This window comes from Myxocyprinus asiaticus, chromosome 46 (genome assembly GCF_019703515.2).
Source record: "Myxocyprinus asiaticus isolate MX2 ecotype Aquarium Trade chromosome 46, UBuf_Myxa_2, whole genome shotgun sequence".
Lineage (NCBI taxonomy): Eukaryota > Metazoa > Chordata > Actinopteri > Cypriniformes > Catostomidae > Myxocyprinus > Myxocyprinus asiaticus.
In genome coordinates this window covers 7247451-7262745 of record NC_059389.1, presented here as the reverse complement: position 1 = coordinate 7262745, position 15295 = coordinate 7247451, and the positions used below count along the sequence as shown (strand labels likewise).

General features: G+C 37.0%; 1 protein-coding gene across 1 annotated transcript in view; it reads right to left on the bottom strand.

The window, feature by feature from the left end:
* LOC127435681 (mucin-2-like) overlaps positions 1-15295 on the bottom strand; it is a 33560-nt gene that overhangs the window by 1982 nt on the left and 16283 nt on the right. Inside the window, exons 27-46 of the mRNA XM_051689319.1 lie at positions 15019-15213; positions 13224-14691; positions 12249-12978; positions 11246-11990; positions 10514-10674; positions 9554-10055; positions 8858-9096; positions 8489-8672; positions 6582-7755; positions 5885-6357; positions 3892-5607; positions 3539-3687; positions 3143-3317; positions 2688-2780; positions 2466-2506; positions 1783-1899; positions 1497-1595; positions 1279-1398; positions 689-728; positions 31-151 (exon numbers count right to left, since the gene is read on the bottom strand). Of these exons, the coding sequence (XP_051545279.1) occupies positions 31-151; positions 689-728; positions 1279-1398; positions 1497-1595; positions 1783-1899; positions 2466-2506; positions 2688-2780; positions 3143-3317; positions 3539-3687; positions 3892-5607; positions 5885-6357; positions 6582-7755; positions 8489-8672; positions 8858-9096; positions 9554-10055; positions 10514-10674; positions 11246-11990; positions 12249-12978; positions 13224-14691; positions 15019-15213 (8542 nt within the window). The remainder of the gene's footprint in view (positions 1-30; positions 152-688; positions 729-1278; positions 1399-1496; positions 1596-1782; positions 1900-2465; positions 2507-2687; positions 2781-3142; positions 3318-3538; positions 3688-3891; positions 5608-5884; positions 6358-6581; positions 7756-8488; positions 8673-8857; positions 9097-9553; positions 10056-10513; positions 10675-11245; positions 11991-12248; positions 12979-13223; positions 14692-15018; positions 15214-15295) is intronic.

The window sequence follows — 15295 nt, the reverse complement described above, 5'->3', positions numbered from 1 at the left end:
GTGGTCAAATAGGTGTGTTCATGATCTCACATCGATTGGGTGTCACAGTGGCCACTGCAGGACGTCACCTCTATAGGGGTGATGGATGTGCAGTTGTTTGCATGTACATGGGTGGTGTAGTTCACACGAATGCAGGAATCCTTTGGCTTACCTAAGATATTAGAGAGAGGTAAGCTTATGATTGGCTATATCTCATGAACAATTTATCTGATGCATTGTGTTTTATGTGTTATGCATAGCATGTAAGATGTTTTTTTTATTTTAATTTTTGGACATTGTGACAGGTGAGAGAGAGAAAAGAAAAAGGAGAGAGAAAGGAATGGGGAATGGGATCAGGACATGACATAGGACAGACTTGATCCCTGTGGCTCCAACAATGAAAAGTTATTTTTTTCAATTCCTTAAAGCAACAGTGAACAGAAAATTCTGTCATCATTTACTCATCGTTTAGAAGACTTATATGGGTTGCTTTAAGATACTTTTATGGTGCTTTTGTGTCCTTTCTGGACTTGAAAGCTCCAGTTCCATTCTATGTAATTGCATGGAATAAAACAACAAGTACATTCTTCAAAAATTCTCTTTTTGTGTTTTTGAGTGAATTATTCCTTTAACATCTGTTATATGTTAAACACTACTCAAAAAATAGATTTTGACCAAATAAATTGATGGTAAGGAAACAGTATCTTACAGATCTTGCAACATCCATCTTCATCATATTGCTCAGTCCCCTGTATGAAAACAAATTCTTAATAGATCACAACTATTGCTCCTTAAGCATTAATGAAATGAACATACCAAGATATACATTAAACAAATGTGTCATGTTTGGCCTACAGGTATTGTGGCAGAGACAGTATAAAGGGGAGGAGACGGACCACTCGTATAGTAATAAATGGGGATAAATTGTAATGCCATAGGAATGGAAGATCTGCCTCTAAGTCAAAAGAGCCAATCCCCTTATTGATAAGAATTGTTTGTTTACTCTAGGATGCACATGGCCATTAGGTGGACTAGCTTGAAAATGTAATTTTTTTAGCATGATTTGAGCCAAAGAACCAGCATTTATTATACCATTGTTGTCCATTTTTTTTTACTGCCGATTTGAAATATGTTTTTGAAACATAAGCTTGAATCATCCAATCAGGTGTTGGTTTCCTCATGAATATAAATGACTCTTCATCTGCCATCCTAAGTTTAGGAAATTTGCTGCCTGGGGTTGTTACCAAGATGGCCACCAAGTGATATGACGTGACTTTAAGGGACTTTGATTCTACTTACAGGTACACAGTCATCTTGATTAAAGTCAGGGCACTTTGTTATGGTCTTCTCTATCGTAAACCAGCCATTAATTTCATGGCAGGTAATATTTTCACATTTGTCCTTGTGCACTTCTCCAACCTAAAAAACACAGACAGGTTACATGAGCACGGAAGAACAGGGAAGTATCTTTGATTGGTGACAAAGAACCCTGAAGAGAATTGTGTTTTAAAATGTACCTCAAGTATATGTCTGGATTTGTCTGATGATTCATAAACACAGGCTATTGGCTTACATGTTCCACAGCACTCTCCTTCTTGTTTCACATTTTCAAAACCCTTGGAGTGCAAAAAACAAGTTTGTTTTAATAGAACAGTGACACTTTTATGCTATTTCTAAATAAGAGACTTTTAAAGCTCATTTACTGTCATTGTAAGAGAACTGGCACAATGATTTGATAAAATGATGGTGTTTTATTACATGTAGGCTTTGCTGCATTGATCAAGCATAAATCATAATCATTACCTCAGGGCAGGGGTCGCAGACTTTACTAACACATTTCACAACATGTAGTTTAGTCTGTGGGTCTATATCCATTTCACAGTTACATTTCACACAAGGCTCTGTGGGGATAATCCCAGGCTGGAGAAAAGAGCAGAGAAAGGAAAGTGAACCAACGTTACAAAGACCGAAACAATAAATATATAGATTGGATGCATGCACTGTTCTGTATTAACTAACTATACCCTTATTTGTGAAAAGCTTTACAGTTCTGGACCAGGCTTAAAATTTAAACATGAGATTAAGGAATGACAATGCAACACATGAATAACAGGGTCTTATCAATATCTTATCATTATACAGTATATAAATAAATATGGTCAAGTTTGGAAACACAACTGGATTTATGATTTGGTGGATAATAATTTTCAAAACCTTTCTGAAATGCTTGGAATTATATTTGAGTGGAGAAAAACAGTCAACAAAAGCACAGCATATACATGGGAACTCCTTTAATATTGTTTAAAAGCTTCCCAGATGGCACCCCATAAAGTTTGTGGAGAGAATGCCAAGAGTATACAGAGTTGTAATCAAGGCAAAGCATGGCTAACTTTAAAGAAACTTGATGTTTCCTTCGTTTTACAATAGCAGTGTTTTTCATTTCCTACCTAATTAGTGAGAAGAAATGAACCCAGCATGTAGCTCACCTTGTACTCAATGTTATTGTAAACACAGACGTCTTTGGGCACTGATCAGAAAAATGTTGTTAGAAATGATGTAATATTTCAACAACAAAAATATGATTTTTTAAGCAAGTTATATTTTATATAGTATAATGTCTGCTTAATTTCCAACATTTTAAAAGTTGCTGTTTAATTCAATAATGTAGGTTAAATATACCAGGAATTAGATTGAAATCTTACACTTACCACATGGTGGGCAGCAACTGTCTTCAGTTTTATTTGCTGCAAACTCATATCCCACATCACATCTGTTCTTAAGACACAACTCGATATTGCACACTTGAATAAGAAGGGGCAGGGAGTATTGTTTAATTGATTTGAATGTTTTTTGCATTGTGATGTTTAGTTCAAAGGTGGCACTAATTCAAAGTGTTGCCACCAGCTATTTTGTGCTCTGAATAATCTCTATGGCCAACAATGAATTATGATTTCTGTGTAATATATGTTTGCATAAATTTATGCACAAATGGATGTGAATGAGACCCATTATCTTTCTTTTCATGCACCATGTCACAAAAACTTCATGGTAACTCCATAACATGAGATAATCTTTTGAGAAGCAATTTCAATGTTAATGAATATGTCTGTCAAACAGAATAAGCTTTTAAAACATAAATGTCCACATAAATGTTTCAACTCACTTGTACACTCATACTTTGTGCAGCAGCCATTATTATAAGAAACCTTCTCAGGTTTAAGTCCGTTGACACATTTAGGTATGAAAGCATCGTTTGTGTCACACTGTACAGGGCTTGAGGTGACTTGCCCATTTATGCACTTTTTGGTGCGGCATCCTTCAGTCCACAAGTCTCCATTCTGTTTTAAAATAACACAATCAATTAATAATGATTGAGAGAAATGCAGCTGGGTTGTTGTTTATTTCAGGTATTCTTACTTGACTGTCAGTATTAGAGCTACAATGTAACTAATAATTTTAAATGGTTAAATTTAGGCTGTGATATATTTTTTTTTTTTTTTTCAATATAAAATGGAATTTTCACACAATAAGTGTTATTCTGTTTTTCTTATCACAATACCTTTTGGTTGACATTGGTACAATCCTTTGAAACTGTAGATGGTGTTGTTTCAGTACATGGTTTCTTTGTTATTTCAATAAAACAAGTGGAGGTGCAGTAAGCAAAGTAGCACCAATCTGCCTTATCAGTTTGGTTATAGATAATAGACCCTATGATAAGAACAACAGCAAAAATTAACACAAATAGTTTAGGCACAAATTAGGCAAATTAGGCAAGTGCAGCGAGTGAAAGTTAATATACTGAGCATGGTTCATGGACTTTACAAACTGTCAAAAAATAAAAATGTGTTTTTTTTTTTGTTTTTTTTTTATTTTTAAATTTTTTGAAACCATGTATTGAAATGTAGTACTGACCTGGTGAGAATGTTTGATTTGCAAATGTGCATGAACAGTTTTCTTGAGGTGATGGCTTATGTGATCTTGCAGTACTTAATTCTGTAAAAACTGAGAATTTTGTAGAAGACAAAGGAGGAGTTGAAGATGTTGTTAAAGGGGGTTCTGTTCCTGCTGGTGTTGGTGGAACAATAACAGTAGTTGTTGATGATTCTGTCACAGTAGGTGTTGGTGTTGTTGTAAACGGTGTTGTAGCAGTGCTAGTAGAAGTTACGGTTGATGAAGGAATTGGAGTTCCAGTAGTAAATGATGGTGTTTCTGTTGATGGCATTTCTGTTCCAGGAGGTGTTGGTGGAACAATAATAGTAGTTGTTGAAGATGATTCTGTCATAGTAGGTGTTGGTGTTATTGTAAACGGTGTTGTAGCAGTGCTAGAAGAAGTTACGGTTGATGAAGGAATTGGTGTTCCAGTAGTAATTAATGGTATTTCTGTTGATGGCATTTCTGTTCCAGGAGGTGTTGGTGGAATAATAATAGTAGTTGAAGATGTTTCTGTCACTTTAGGTGTTGGTGTTATTATAAATGGTGTTGTAACAGTGGTAGTAGAAGTTAATGTTGATGATGGAATTGGTGTCCCAGTAGTCATAGTATTTGTTGATGGTGTTTCTGTTGATGGTGTTTCTGTTCCTGGCGGTGTTGGTGGAACAATAATAGTAGTTGTTGAAGATGTTTCTGTCACAGTAGGTGTTGGTGTTGTTGTAAACGGTGTTGTAGCAGTGCTAGTAGAAGTTACAGTTGATGAAGGAATTGGTGTTTCAGTAGTAATTAATGGTATTTCTGTTGATGGCATTTCTGTTCCAGGGGGTGTTGGTGGAACAATAATAGTAGTTGTTGAAGATGTTTCTGTCAATATAGGTGTTGGTGTTATTGTAAATGGTGTTGAAGCAGTGGTAGTAGAAGTTAATTTTGATGATGGAATTGGTGTTCCAGTAGTCATAGTATTTGTTGATGGTGTTTCTGTTGATGGTGTTTCTGTTCCTGGCAGTGTTGGTGGAACAATAATAATAGTAGTTGTTGAAGATGTTTCTGTTATAGTAGGTGTTGGTGTTATTATAAATGGTGTTGTAACAGTGGTAGTAGAAGTTAATGTTGAGGACGGAATTGGTGTTCCAGTAGTCATAGTATTTGTTGATGGTGTTTCTGTTGATGGTGTTTCTGTTCCTGGCGGTGTAGGTGGAACAATAATAGTAGTTGTTGAAGATGTTTCTGTCACAGTAGGTGTTGGTGTTGTTGTAAACGGTGTTGTAGCAGTGCTAGTAGAAGTTACAGTTGATGAAGGAATTGGTGTTCCGGTAGTAATTAATGGTATTTCTGTTGATGGCATTTCTGTTCCTGGAGGTGTTGGTGGAACAATAATAGTAGTTGTTGAAGATGTTTCTGTGACTGTAGGTGTTGGTGCCATAATAAATGGTGTTGTAAAAGTGCTAGTAGAAGTTACGGTTGATGATGGAATTGGTGTCCCAGTAGTCATAGTATTTGTTGATGGTGTTTCTGTTCCTGGCGGTGTTGGTGGAACAATAATAGTAGTTGTTGAAGATATTTCTGTTATAGTAGGTGTTGGTGCTATTATAAATGGTGTTGTAACAGTGGTAGTAGAAGTTAATATTGATGATGGAACTGGTGTTCCAGTAGTCAAAGTATTTGTTGATGGTGATTCTGTTGATGGTGTTTCTGTTCCTGGCGGTGTTGGTGGAACAATATTAGTAGTTGTTGAAGATGTTTCTGTCACAGTAGGTGTTGGTGTTGTTGTAAACGGTGTTGTAGCAGTGCTAGTAGAAGTTACAGTTGATGAAGGAATTGGTGTTTCAGTAGTAATTAATGGTATTTCTGTTGATGGCATTTCTGTTCCAGGAGGTATTGGTGGAACAATAATAGTAGTTGTTGAAGATGTTTCTGTTATATTAGGTGTTGGTGTTGTTGTAAATGGTGTTGTAGCAGTGCCAGTAGAAGTTACGGTTGATGAAGGAATTGGTGTTCCAATAGTAATTGATGGTATTTCTGTTGATGGCATTTCTGTTCCAGGACGTGTTGGTGGAACAATAACAGTAATTGTTGATGATTCTGTCACAATAGGTGTTGGATTTATTGTAAATGCCGTTGAAGCAGTGGTAAAAGACGTTACTCTTGATGAAGTAATTGGTGTTCCAGTAGTCATAGTATTTGTTGATGATGTTTCTGTTGGTGGTGTTTTTGTTCCCACTGGTGTTGGTGGAACAATAATAGTAGTTGTTGAAGATGTTTCTGTCACAGTAGGTGTTGGTGTTGGTGTTATTATAAATGGTGTTGTAACAGTTGAAGTAGAAGTTAATGCTGATGATGGAATTGGTGTTCCAGTAGTCATAGTATTTGTTGATGGTGTTTCTGTTGATGGCGTTTCTGTTCCTGGCAGTGTTGGTGGAACAATAATAGTAGTTGTTGAAGATGTTTCTGTTATATTAGGTGTTGGTGTTGTTGTAAATGGTGTTGTAGCAGTGCCAGTAGAAGTTACGGTTGATGAAGGTAATGGTGTTCCAATAGTAATTGATGGTATTTCTGTTGATGGCATTTCTGTTCCAGGACGTGTTGGTGGAACAATAACAGTAATTGTTGATGATTCTGTCACAATAGGTGTTGGATTTATTGTAAATGCCGTTGAAGCAGTGGTAAAAGACGTTACTCTTGATGAAGGAATTGGTGTTCCAGTAGTCATAGTATTTGTTGATGATGTTTCTGTTGGTGGTGTTTTTGTTCCCACTGGTGTTGGTGGAACAATAATAGTAGTTGTTGAAGATGTTTCTGTCACTGTAGGTGTTGGTGTTATTATAAATGGTGTTGTAACAGTTGTAGTAGAAGTTAATGTTGATGATGGAATTGGTGTTCCAGTAGTCATAGTATTTGTTGATGGCATTTCTGTTCCTGGCAGTGTTGGTGGAACAATAATAGTAGTTGTTAAAGATGTTTCTGTTATAGTAGGTGTTGGTGTTATTATAAATGTTGTTGTAACAGTGGTAGTAGAAGTTAATGTTGATGATGGAATTGGTGTTCCAGTAGTCATAGTATTTGTTGATGGTGTTTCTGTTGATGGTGTTTCTGTTCCTGGCAGTGTTGGTGGAACAATAATAGTAGTTGTTGAAGATGTTTCTGTTATAGTAGGTGTTGGTGTTATTAAAAATGGTGTTGTAACAGTGCTAGTAGAAGTTACGGTTGATGAAGGAATTGGTGTTCCAGTAGTAATTAATGGTATTTCTGTTGATGGCATTTCTGTTCCAGGAGGTGTTGGTTGAACAATAATAGTAGTTGTTGAAGATGTTTCTGTCACTGTAGGTGGTGATGTTATTATAAATGGTGTTGTAACAGTGGTAGTAGAAGTTAATGTTGATGATGGAATTGGTGTTCCAGTAGTCATAGTATTTGTTGATGGTGTTTCTGTTGATGGTGTTTCTGTTCCTGGCAGTATTGGTGGAACAATAATAGTAGTTGTTGAAGATGTTTCTGTTATAGTAGGTGTTGGTGTTATTATAAATGGTGTTGTAACAGTGGTAGTAGAAGTTAATGTTGAGGACGGAATTGGTGTTCCAGTAGTCATAGTATTTGTTGATGGTGTTTCTGTTGATGGTGTTTCTGTTCCTGGCGGTGTTGGTGGAACAATAATAGTAGTTGTTGAAGATGTTTCTGTTATATTAGGTGTTGGTGTTGTTGTAAATGGTGTTGTAGCAGTGCTAGTAGAAGTTACGGTTGATGAAGTAATTGGTGTTCCAGTAGTAATTGATGGTATTTCTGTTGATGGCATTTCTGTTCCAGGTGTTGGTGGAACAATAATAGTAGTTGTTGAAGATGTTTCTGTCACTGTAGGTGTTGGTGTTATTATAAATGGTGTTGTAACAGTGGTAGTAGAAGTTAATGTTGATGATGGAACTGGTGTTCCAGTAGTCATAGTATTTGTTGATGGTGTTTCTGTTGATGGTGTTTCTGTTCCTGGCGGTGTTGGTGGAACAATAATAGTAGTTGTTGAAGATGTTTCTGTCACAGTAAGTGTTGGTGTTGTTGTAAACGGTGTTGTAGCAGTGCTAGTAGAAGTTACAGTTGATGAAGTAATTGGTGTTCCAGTAGTAATTAATGGTATTTCTGTTGATGGCATTTCTGTTCCAGGAGGTGTTGGTGGAATAATAATAGTAGTTGAAGATGTTTCTGTCACTTTAGGTGTTGGTGTTATTATAAATGGTGTTGTAACAGTGGTAGTAGAAGTTAATGTTGATGATGGAATTGGTGTCCCAGTAGTCATAGTATTTGTTGATGGTGTTTCTGTTGATGGTGTTTCTGTTCCTGGCGGTGTTGGTGGAACAATAATAGTAGTTGTTGAAGATGTTTCTGTCACAGTAGGTGTTGGTGTTGTTGTAAACGGTGTTGTAGCAGTGCTAGTAGAAGTTACAGTTGATGAAGGAATTGGTGTTTCAGTAGTAATTAATGGTATTTCTGTTGATGGCATTTCTGTTCCAGGAGGTGTTGGTGGAATAATAATAGTAGTTGAAGATGTTTCTGTCACTTTAGGTGTTGGTGTTATTGTAAATGGTGTTGTAACAGTGGTAGTAGAAGTTAATGTTGATGATGGAATTGGTGTCCCAGTAGTCATAGTATTTGTTGATGGTGTTTCTGTTGATGGTGTTTCTGTTCCTGGCGGTGTAGGTGGAACAATAATAGTAGTTGTTGAAGATGTTTCTGTCACAGTAGGTGTTGGTGTTGTTGTAAACGGTGTTGTAGCAGTGCTAGTAGAAGTTACAGTTGATGAAGGAATTGGTGTTCCGGTAGTAATTAATGGTATTTCTGTTGATGGCATTTCTGTTCCTGGAGCTGTTGGTGGAACAATAATAGTAGTTGTTGAAGATGTTTCTGTGACTGTAGGTGTTGGTGCCATAATAAATGGTGTTGTAAAAGTGCTAGTAGAAGTTACGGTTGATGATGGAATTGGTGTCCCAGTAGTCATGGTATTTGTTGATGGTGTTTCTGTTCCTGGCGGTGTTGGTGGAACAATAATAGAAGTTGTTGAAGATGTTTCTGTTATAGTAGGTGTTGGTGTTATTAAAAATGGTGTTGTAACAGTGGTAGTAGAAGTTAATGTTGATGATGGAACTGGTGTTCCAGTAGTCAAAGTATTTGTTGATGGTGTTTCTGTTGATTGTGTTTCTGTTCCTGGCGGTGTTGGTGGAACAATAATAGTAGTTGTTGAAGATGTTTCTGTCACAGTAGGTGTTGGTGTTGTTGTAAACTGTGTTGTAGCAGTGCTAGTAGAAGTTACGGTTGATGAAGGAATTGGTGTTCCAGTAGTAATTAATGGTATTTCTGTTGATGGCATTTCTGTTCCAGGAGGTGTTGGTGGAACAATAATAGTAGTTGTTGAAGATGTTTCTGTCACTGTAGGTGGTGATGTTATTATAAATGGTGTTGTAACAGTGGTAGTAGAAGTTAATGTTGATGATGGAATTGGTGTTCCAGTAGTCATAGTATTTGTTGATGGTGTTTCTGTTGATGGTGTTTCTGTTCCTGGCGGTGTTGGTGGAACAATAATAGTAGTTGTTGAAGATGTTTCTGTCACAGTAGGTGTTGGTGTTATTATAAATGGTGTTGTAGCAGTGCTAGTAGAAGTTACGGTTGATGAAGGAATTGGTGTTCCAGTAGTAATTGATGGTATTTCTGTTGATGGCATTTCTGTTCCAGGTGTTGGTGGAACAATAATAGTAGCTGTTGAAGATGTTTCTGTCATAGTAGGTGTTGGTGTTGTTGTAAATGGTGTTGTAGCAGTGCCAGTAGAAGTTACGGTTGATGAAGGAATTGGTGTTCCAATAGTAATTGATGGTATTTCTGTTGATGACATTTCTGTTCCAGGACGTGTTGGTGGAACAATAACAGTAATTGTTGATGATTCTGTCACAATAGGTGTTGGCTTTATTGTAAATGCCGTTGAAGCATTGGTAAAAGACGTTACTCTTGATGATGGGATTGGTGTTCCAGTAGTCATAGTATTTGTTGATGATGTTTCTGTTGATGGTGTTTCTGTTCCTGGTGGTGTTGGTGGAACAATAATAGTAGTTGTTGAAGATGTTCCTGTTATAGTTGGTGTTGGTGTTATTATAAACGGTGTTGTAGCAGTGCTATTAGAAGTTACGGTTGATGATGGAATTTGTGTCCCAGTAGTCATAGTATTTGTTGATGGTGTTTCTGTTGATGGTGTTTCTGTTCCTGACGGTGTTGGTGGAACAATAATAGTAGTTGTTGAAGATGTTTCTGTTATATTGGTTGTTGGTGTTGTTGTAAACGGTGTTGTAGCAGTGCTAGTAGAAGTTACGGTTGATGAAGGAATTGGTGTTCCAGTAGTAATTAATGGTATTTCTGTTGATGGCATTTCTGTTCCAGGAGGTGTTGGTGGAACAATAATAGTAGTTGTTGAAGATGTTTCTGTCACTGTAGGTGGTGATGTTATTATAAATGGTGTTGTAACAGTGGTAGTAGAAGTTAATGTTGATGATGGAATTGGTGTTCCAGTAGTCATAGTATTTGTTGATGGTGTTTCTGTTGATGGTGTTTCTGTTCCTGGCAGTGTTGGTGGAACAATAATAGTAGTTGTTGAAGATGTTTCTGTTATAGTAGGTGTTGGTGTTATTATAAATGGTGTTGTAACAGTGGTAGTAGAAGTTAATGTTGATGATGGAATTGGTGTTCCAGTAGTCATAGTATTTGTTGATGGTGTTTCTGTTGATGGTGTTTCTGTTCCTGGAAGTGTTGGTGGAACAATAATAGTAGTTGTTGAAGATGTTTCTGTTATAGCAGGTGTTGGTGTTATTATAAATGGTGTTGTAACAGTGGTAGTAGAAGTTAATGTTGAGGACATAATTGGTGTTCCAGTAGTCATAGTATTTGTTGATGGCATTTCTGTTCCAGGACGTGTTGGTGGAACAATAACAGTAATTGTTGATGATTCTGTCACAATAGGTGTTGGCTTTATTGTAAATGCCGTTGAAGCAGTGGTAAAAGACGTTACTCTTGATGAAGGAATTGGTGTTCCAGTAGTCATAGTATTTGTTGATGGTGTTTCTGTTGATGATGTTTCTGTTCCTGGCGGTGTTGGTGGAACAATAATAGTAGTTGTTGAAGATGTTTCTGTTATAGTAGGTGTTGGTGTTATTGTAAATGGTGTTGTAACAGTGGTAGTAGAAGTTAATGTTGATGATGGAATTGGTGTTCCATTAGTCATAGTATTTGTTGATGGTGTTTCTGTTGATGGCGTTTCTGTTCCTGGCAGTGTTGGTGGAACAATAATAGTAGTTGAAGATGTTTCTGTCACTGTAGGTGTTGGTGTTATTATAAATGGTGTTGTAACAGTGGTAGTAGAAGTTAATGTTGAGGACGGAATTGGTGTTCCAGTAGTCATAGTATTTGTTGATGGTGTTTCTGTTGATGGTGTTTCTGTTCCTGGCGGTGTTGGTGGAACAATAATAGTAGTTGTTGAAGATGTTTCTGTCATAGTAGGTGTTGGTGTTGTTGTAAATGGTGTTGTAGCAGTGCCAGTAGAAGTTACGGTTGATGAAGGAATTGGTGTTCCAATAGTAATTGATGGTATTTCTGTTGATGGCATTTCTGTTCCAGGACGTGTTGGTGGAACAATAACAGTAATTGTTGATGATTCTGTCACAATAGGTGTTGGCTTTATTGTAAATGCCGTTGAAGCAGTGGTAAAAGACGTTACTCTTGATGAAGGAATTGGTGTTCCAGTAGTCATAGTATTTGTTGATGGTGTTTCTGTTGATGGTGTTTCTGTTCCTGGCAGTGTTTTTGGAACAATAATAGTAGTTGTTGAAGATGTTTCTGTTATAGTAGGTGTTGGTGTTATTATAAATGGTGTTGTAACAGTGGTAGTAGAAGTTAATGTTGAGGACGTAATTGGTGTTCCAGTAGTCATAGTATTTGTTGATGGTGTTTCTGTTCCTGGCGGTGTTGGCGGAACAATAACAGTAATTGTTGATGATTCTGTCACAATAGGTGTCGGCTTTATTGTAAATGCCGTTGAAGCAGTGGTAAAAGACGTTACTCTTGATGAAGGAATTGGTGTTCCAGTAGTCATAGTATTTGTTGATGGTGTTTCTGTTGATGATGTTTCTGTTCCTGGCGGTGTTAGTGGAACAATAATAGTAGTTGTTGAAGATGTTTCTGTTATAGTAGGTGTTGGTGTTATTATAAATGGTGTTGTAACAGTGGTAGTAGAAGTTAATGTTGATGATGGAATTGGTGTTCCATTAGTCATAGTATTTGTTGATGGTGTTTCTGTTGATGGCGTTTCTGTTCCTGGCAGTGTTGGTGGAACAATAATAGTAGTTGAAGATGTTTCTGTCACTGTAGGTGTTGGTGTTATTATAAATGGTGTTGTAACAGTGGTAGTAGAAGTTAATGTTGAGGACGGAATTGGTGTTCCAATAGTCATAGTATTTGTTGATGGTGTTTCTGTTCCTGGCAGTGTTGGTGGAACAATAATAGTAGTTGTTGAAGATGTTTCTGTCACTGTAGGTGTTGGTGTTATTATAAATGGTGTTGTAACAGTGGTAGTAGAAGTTAATGTTGATGATGGAATTGGTGTTCCAGTAGTCATAGTATTTATTGATGGTGTTTCTGTTGATGGTGTTTCTGTTCCTGGCAGTGTTGGTGGAACAATAATAGTAGTTGTTGAAGATGTTTCTGTCACTGTAGGTGTTGGTGTTATTATAAATGGTGTTGTAACAGTGGTAGTAGAAGTTAATGTTGAGGACGGAATTGGTGTTCCAGTAGTCATAGTATTTGTTGATGGTGTTTCTGTTCCTGGCGGTGTTGGTGGAACAATAACAGTAATTGTTGATGATTCTGTCACAATAGGTGTTGGCTTTATTGTAAATGCCGTTGAAGCAGTGGTAAAAGACGTTACTCTTGATGAAGGAATTGGTGTTCCAGTAATCATAGTATTTGTTGATGGTGTTTCTGTTGATGGTGTTTCTGTTCCTGGCAGTGTTGGTGGAACAATAATAGTAGTTGTTGAAGATGTTTCTGTCACTGTAGGTGTTGGTGTTATTATAAATGGTGTTGTAACAGTGGTAGTAGAAGTTAATGTTGATGATGGAATTGGTGTTCCATTAGTCATAGTATTTGTTGATGGTGTTTCTGTTGATGGTGTTTCTGTTCCTGGCAGTGTTGGTGGAACAATAATAGTAGTTGTTGAAGATGTTTCTGTCACTCTAGGTGTTGGTGTTATTATAAATGGTGTTGTAACAGTGGTAGTAGAAGTTAATGTTGAGGACGGAATTGGTGTTCCAGTAGTCATAGTATTTATTGATGGTGTTTTTGTTGATGGTGTTTCTGTTCCTGGCGGTGTTGGTGGAACAATAATAGTAGTTGTTGAAGATGTTTCTGTCATAGTAGGTGTTGGTGTTGTTGTAAATGGTGTTGTAGCAGTGCCAGTAGAAGTTACGGTTGATGAAGGAATTGGTGTTCCAATAGTAATTGATGGTATTTCTGTTGATGGCATTTCTGTTCCAGGACGTGTTGGTGGAACAATAACAGTAATTGTTGATGATTCTGTCACAATAGGTGTTGGCTTTATTGTAAATGCCGTTGAAGCAGTGGTAAAAGACGTTACTCTTGATGAAGGAATTGGTGTTCCAGTAGTCATAGTATTTGTTGATGGTGTTTCTGTTGATGGTGTTTCTGTTCCTGGCGGTGTTGGTGGAACAATAATAGTAGTTGTTGAAGATGTTTCTGTTATAGTAGGTGTTGGTGTTATTATAAATGGTGTTGTAACAGTGGTAGTAGAAGTTAATGTTGATGATGGAATTGGTGTTCCATTAGTCATAGTATTTGTTGATGGTGTTTCTGTTGATGGTGTTTCTGTTCCTGGCAGTGTTGGTGGAACAATAATAGTAGTTGTTGAAGATGTTTCTGTCACTGTAGGTGTTGGTGTTATTATAAATGGTGTTGTAACAGTGGTAGTAGAAGTTAATGTTGATGATGGAATTGGTGTTCCAGTAGTCATAGTATTTATTGATGGTGTTTCTGTTGATGGTGTTTCTGTTCCTGGCAGTGTTGGTGGAACAATAATAGTAGTTGTTGAAGATGTTTCTGTCACTGTAGGTGTTGGTGTTATTATAAATGGTGTTGTAACAGTGGTAGTAGAAGTTAATGTTGAGGACGGAATTGGTGTTCCAGTAGTCATAGTATTTATTGATGGTGTTTCTGTTGATGGTGTTTCTGTTCCTGGCGGTGTTGGTGGAACAATAATAGTAGTTGTTGAAGATGTTTCTGTCATAGTAGGTGTTGGTGTTGTTGTAAATGGTGTTGTAGCAGTGCCAGTAGAAGTTACGGTTGATGAAGGAATTGGTGTTCCAATAGTAATTGATGGTATTTCTGTTGATGGCATTTCTGTTCCAGGACGTGTTGGTGGAACAATAACAGTAATTGTTGATGATTCTGTTACAGTAGGTGTTGGCTTTATTGTAAATGCCGTTGAAGCAGTGGTAAAAGACGTTACTCTTGATGATAGAATTGGTGTTCCATTAGTCATAGTATTTGTTGATGGTGTTTCTGTTGATGGTGTTTCTGTTCCTGGTGGTGTTGGTAGAACAATAATAGTAGTTGTTGAAGATGTTCCTGTTATAGTAGGTATTTGTGTTGTTGTAAACGGTGTTGTAGCAGTGCTATTAGAAGTTACGGTTGATGATTGAATTGGTGTCCCAGTAGTCATAGTATTTGTTGATGGTGTTTCTGTTGATGGTGTTTCTGTTCCTGGCGGTGTAGGTGGAACAATAATAGTAGTTGTTGAATATGTTTCTGTCACTGTAGGTGGTGATGTTATTATAAATGGTGTTGTAACAGTGGTAGTAGAAGTTACAGTTGATGAAGGAATTGGTGTTCCAGTAGTAATTAATGGTATTTCTGTTGATGGCATTTCTGTTCCAGGAGGTGTTGGTGGAACAATAATAGTAGTTGTTGAATATGTTTCTGTCACTGTAGGTGGTGATGTTATTATAAATGGTGTTGTAACAGTGCTAGTAGAAGTTAATGTTGATGATGGAATTGGTGTTCCTGTAGTCATAGTATTTGTTGATGGTTTTTCTGTTGATGGTGTTTTTGTTCCTGGCGGTGTTGGTGGAACAATAATAGTAGTTGTTGAAGATGTTTCTGTTATATTAAGTGTTGGTGTTGTTGTAAATGGTGTTGTAGCAGTGCTAGTAGAAGTTACGGTTGATGAAGGAATTGGTGTTTCAGTAGTAATTGATGGTATTTCTGTTGATGGCATTTCTGTTCCAGGTATTGGTGGAACAATAATAGTAGTTGTTGAAGATGTTTCTTTCACTATTGGTGTTGTTGAAAATGG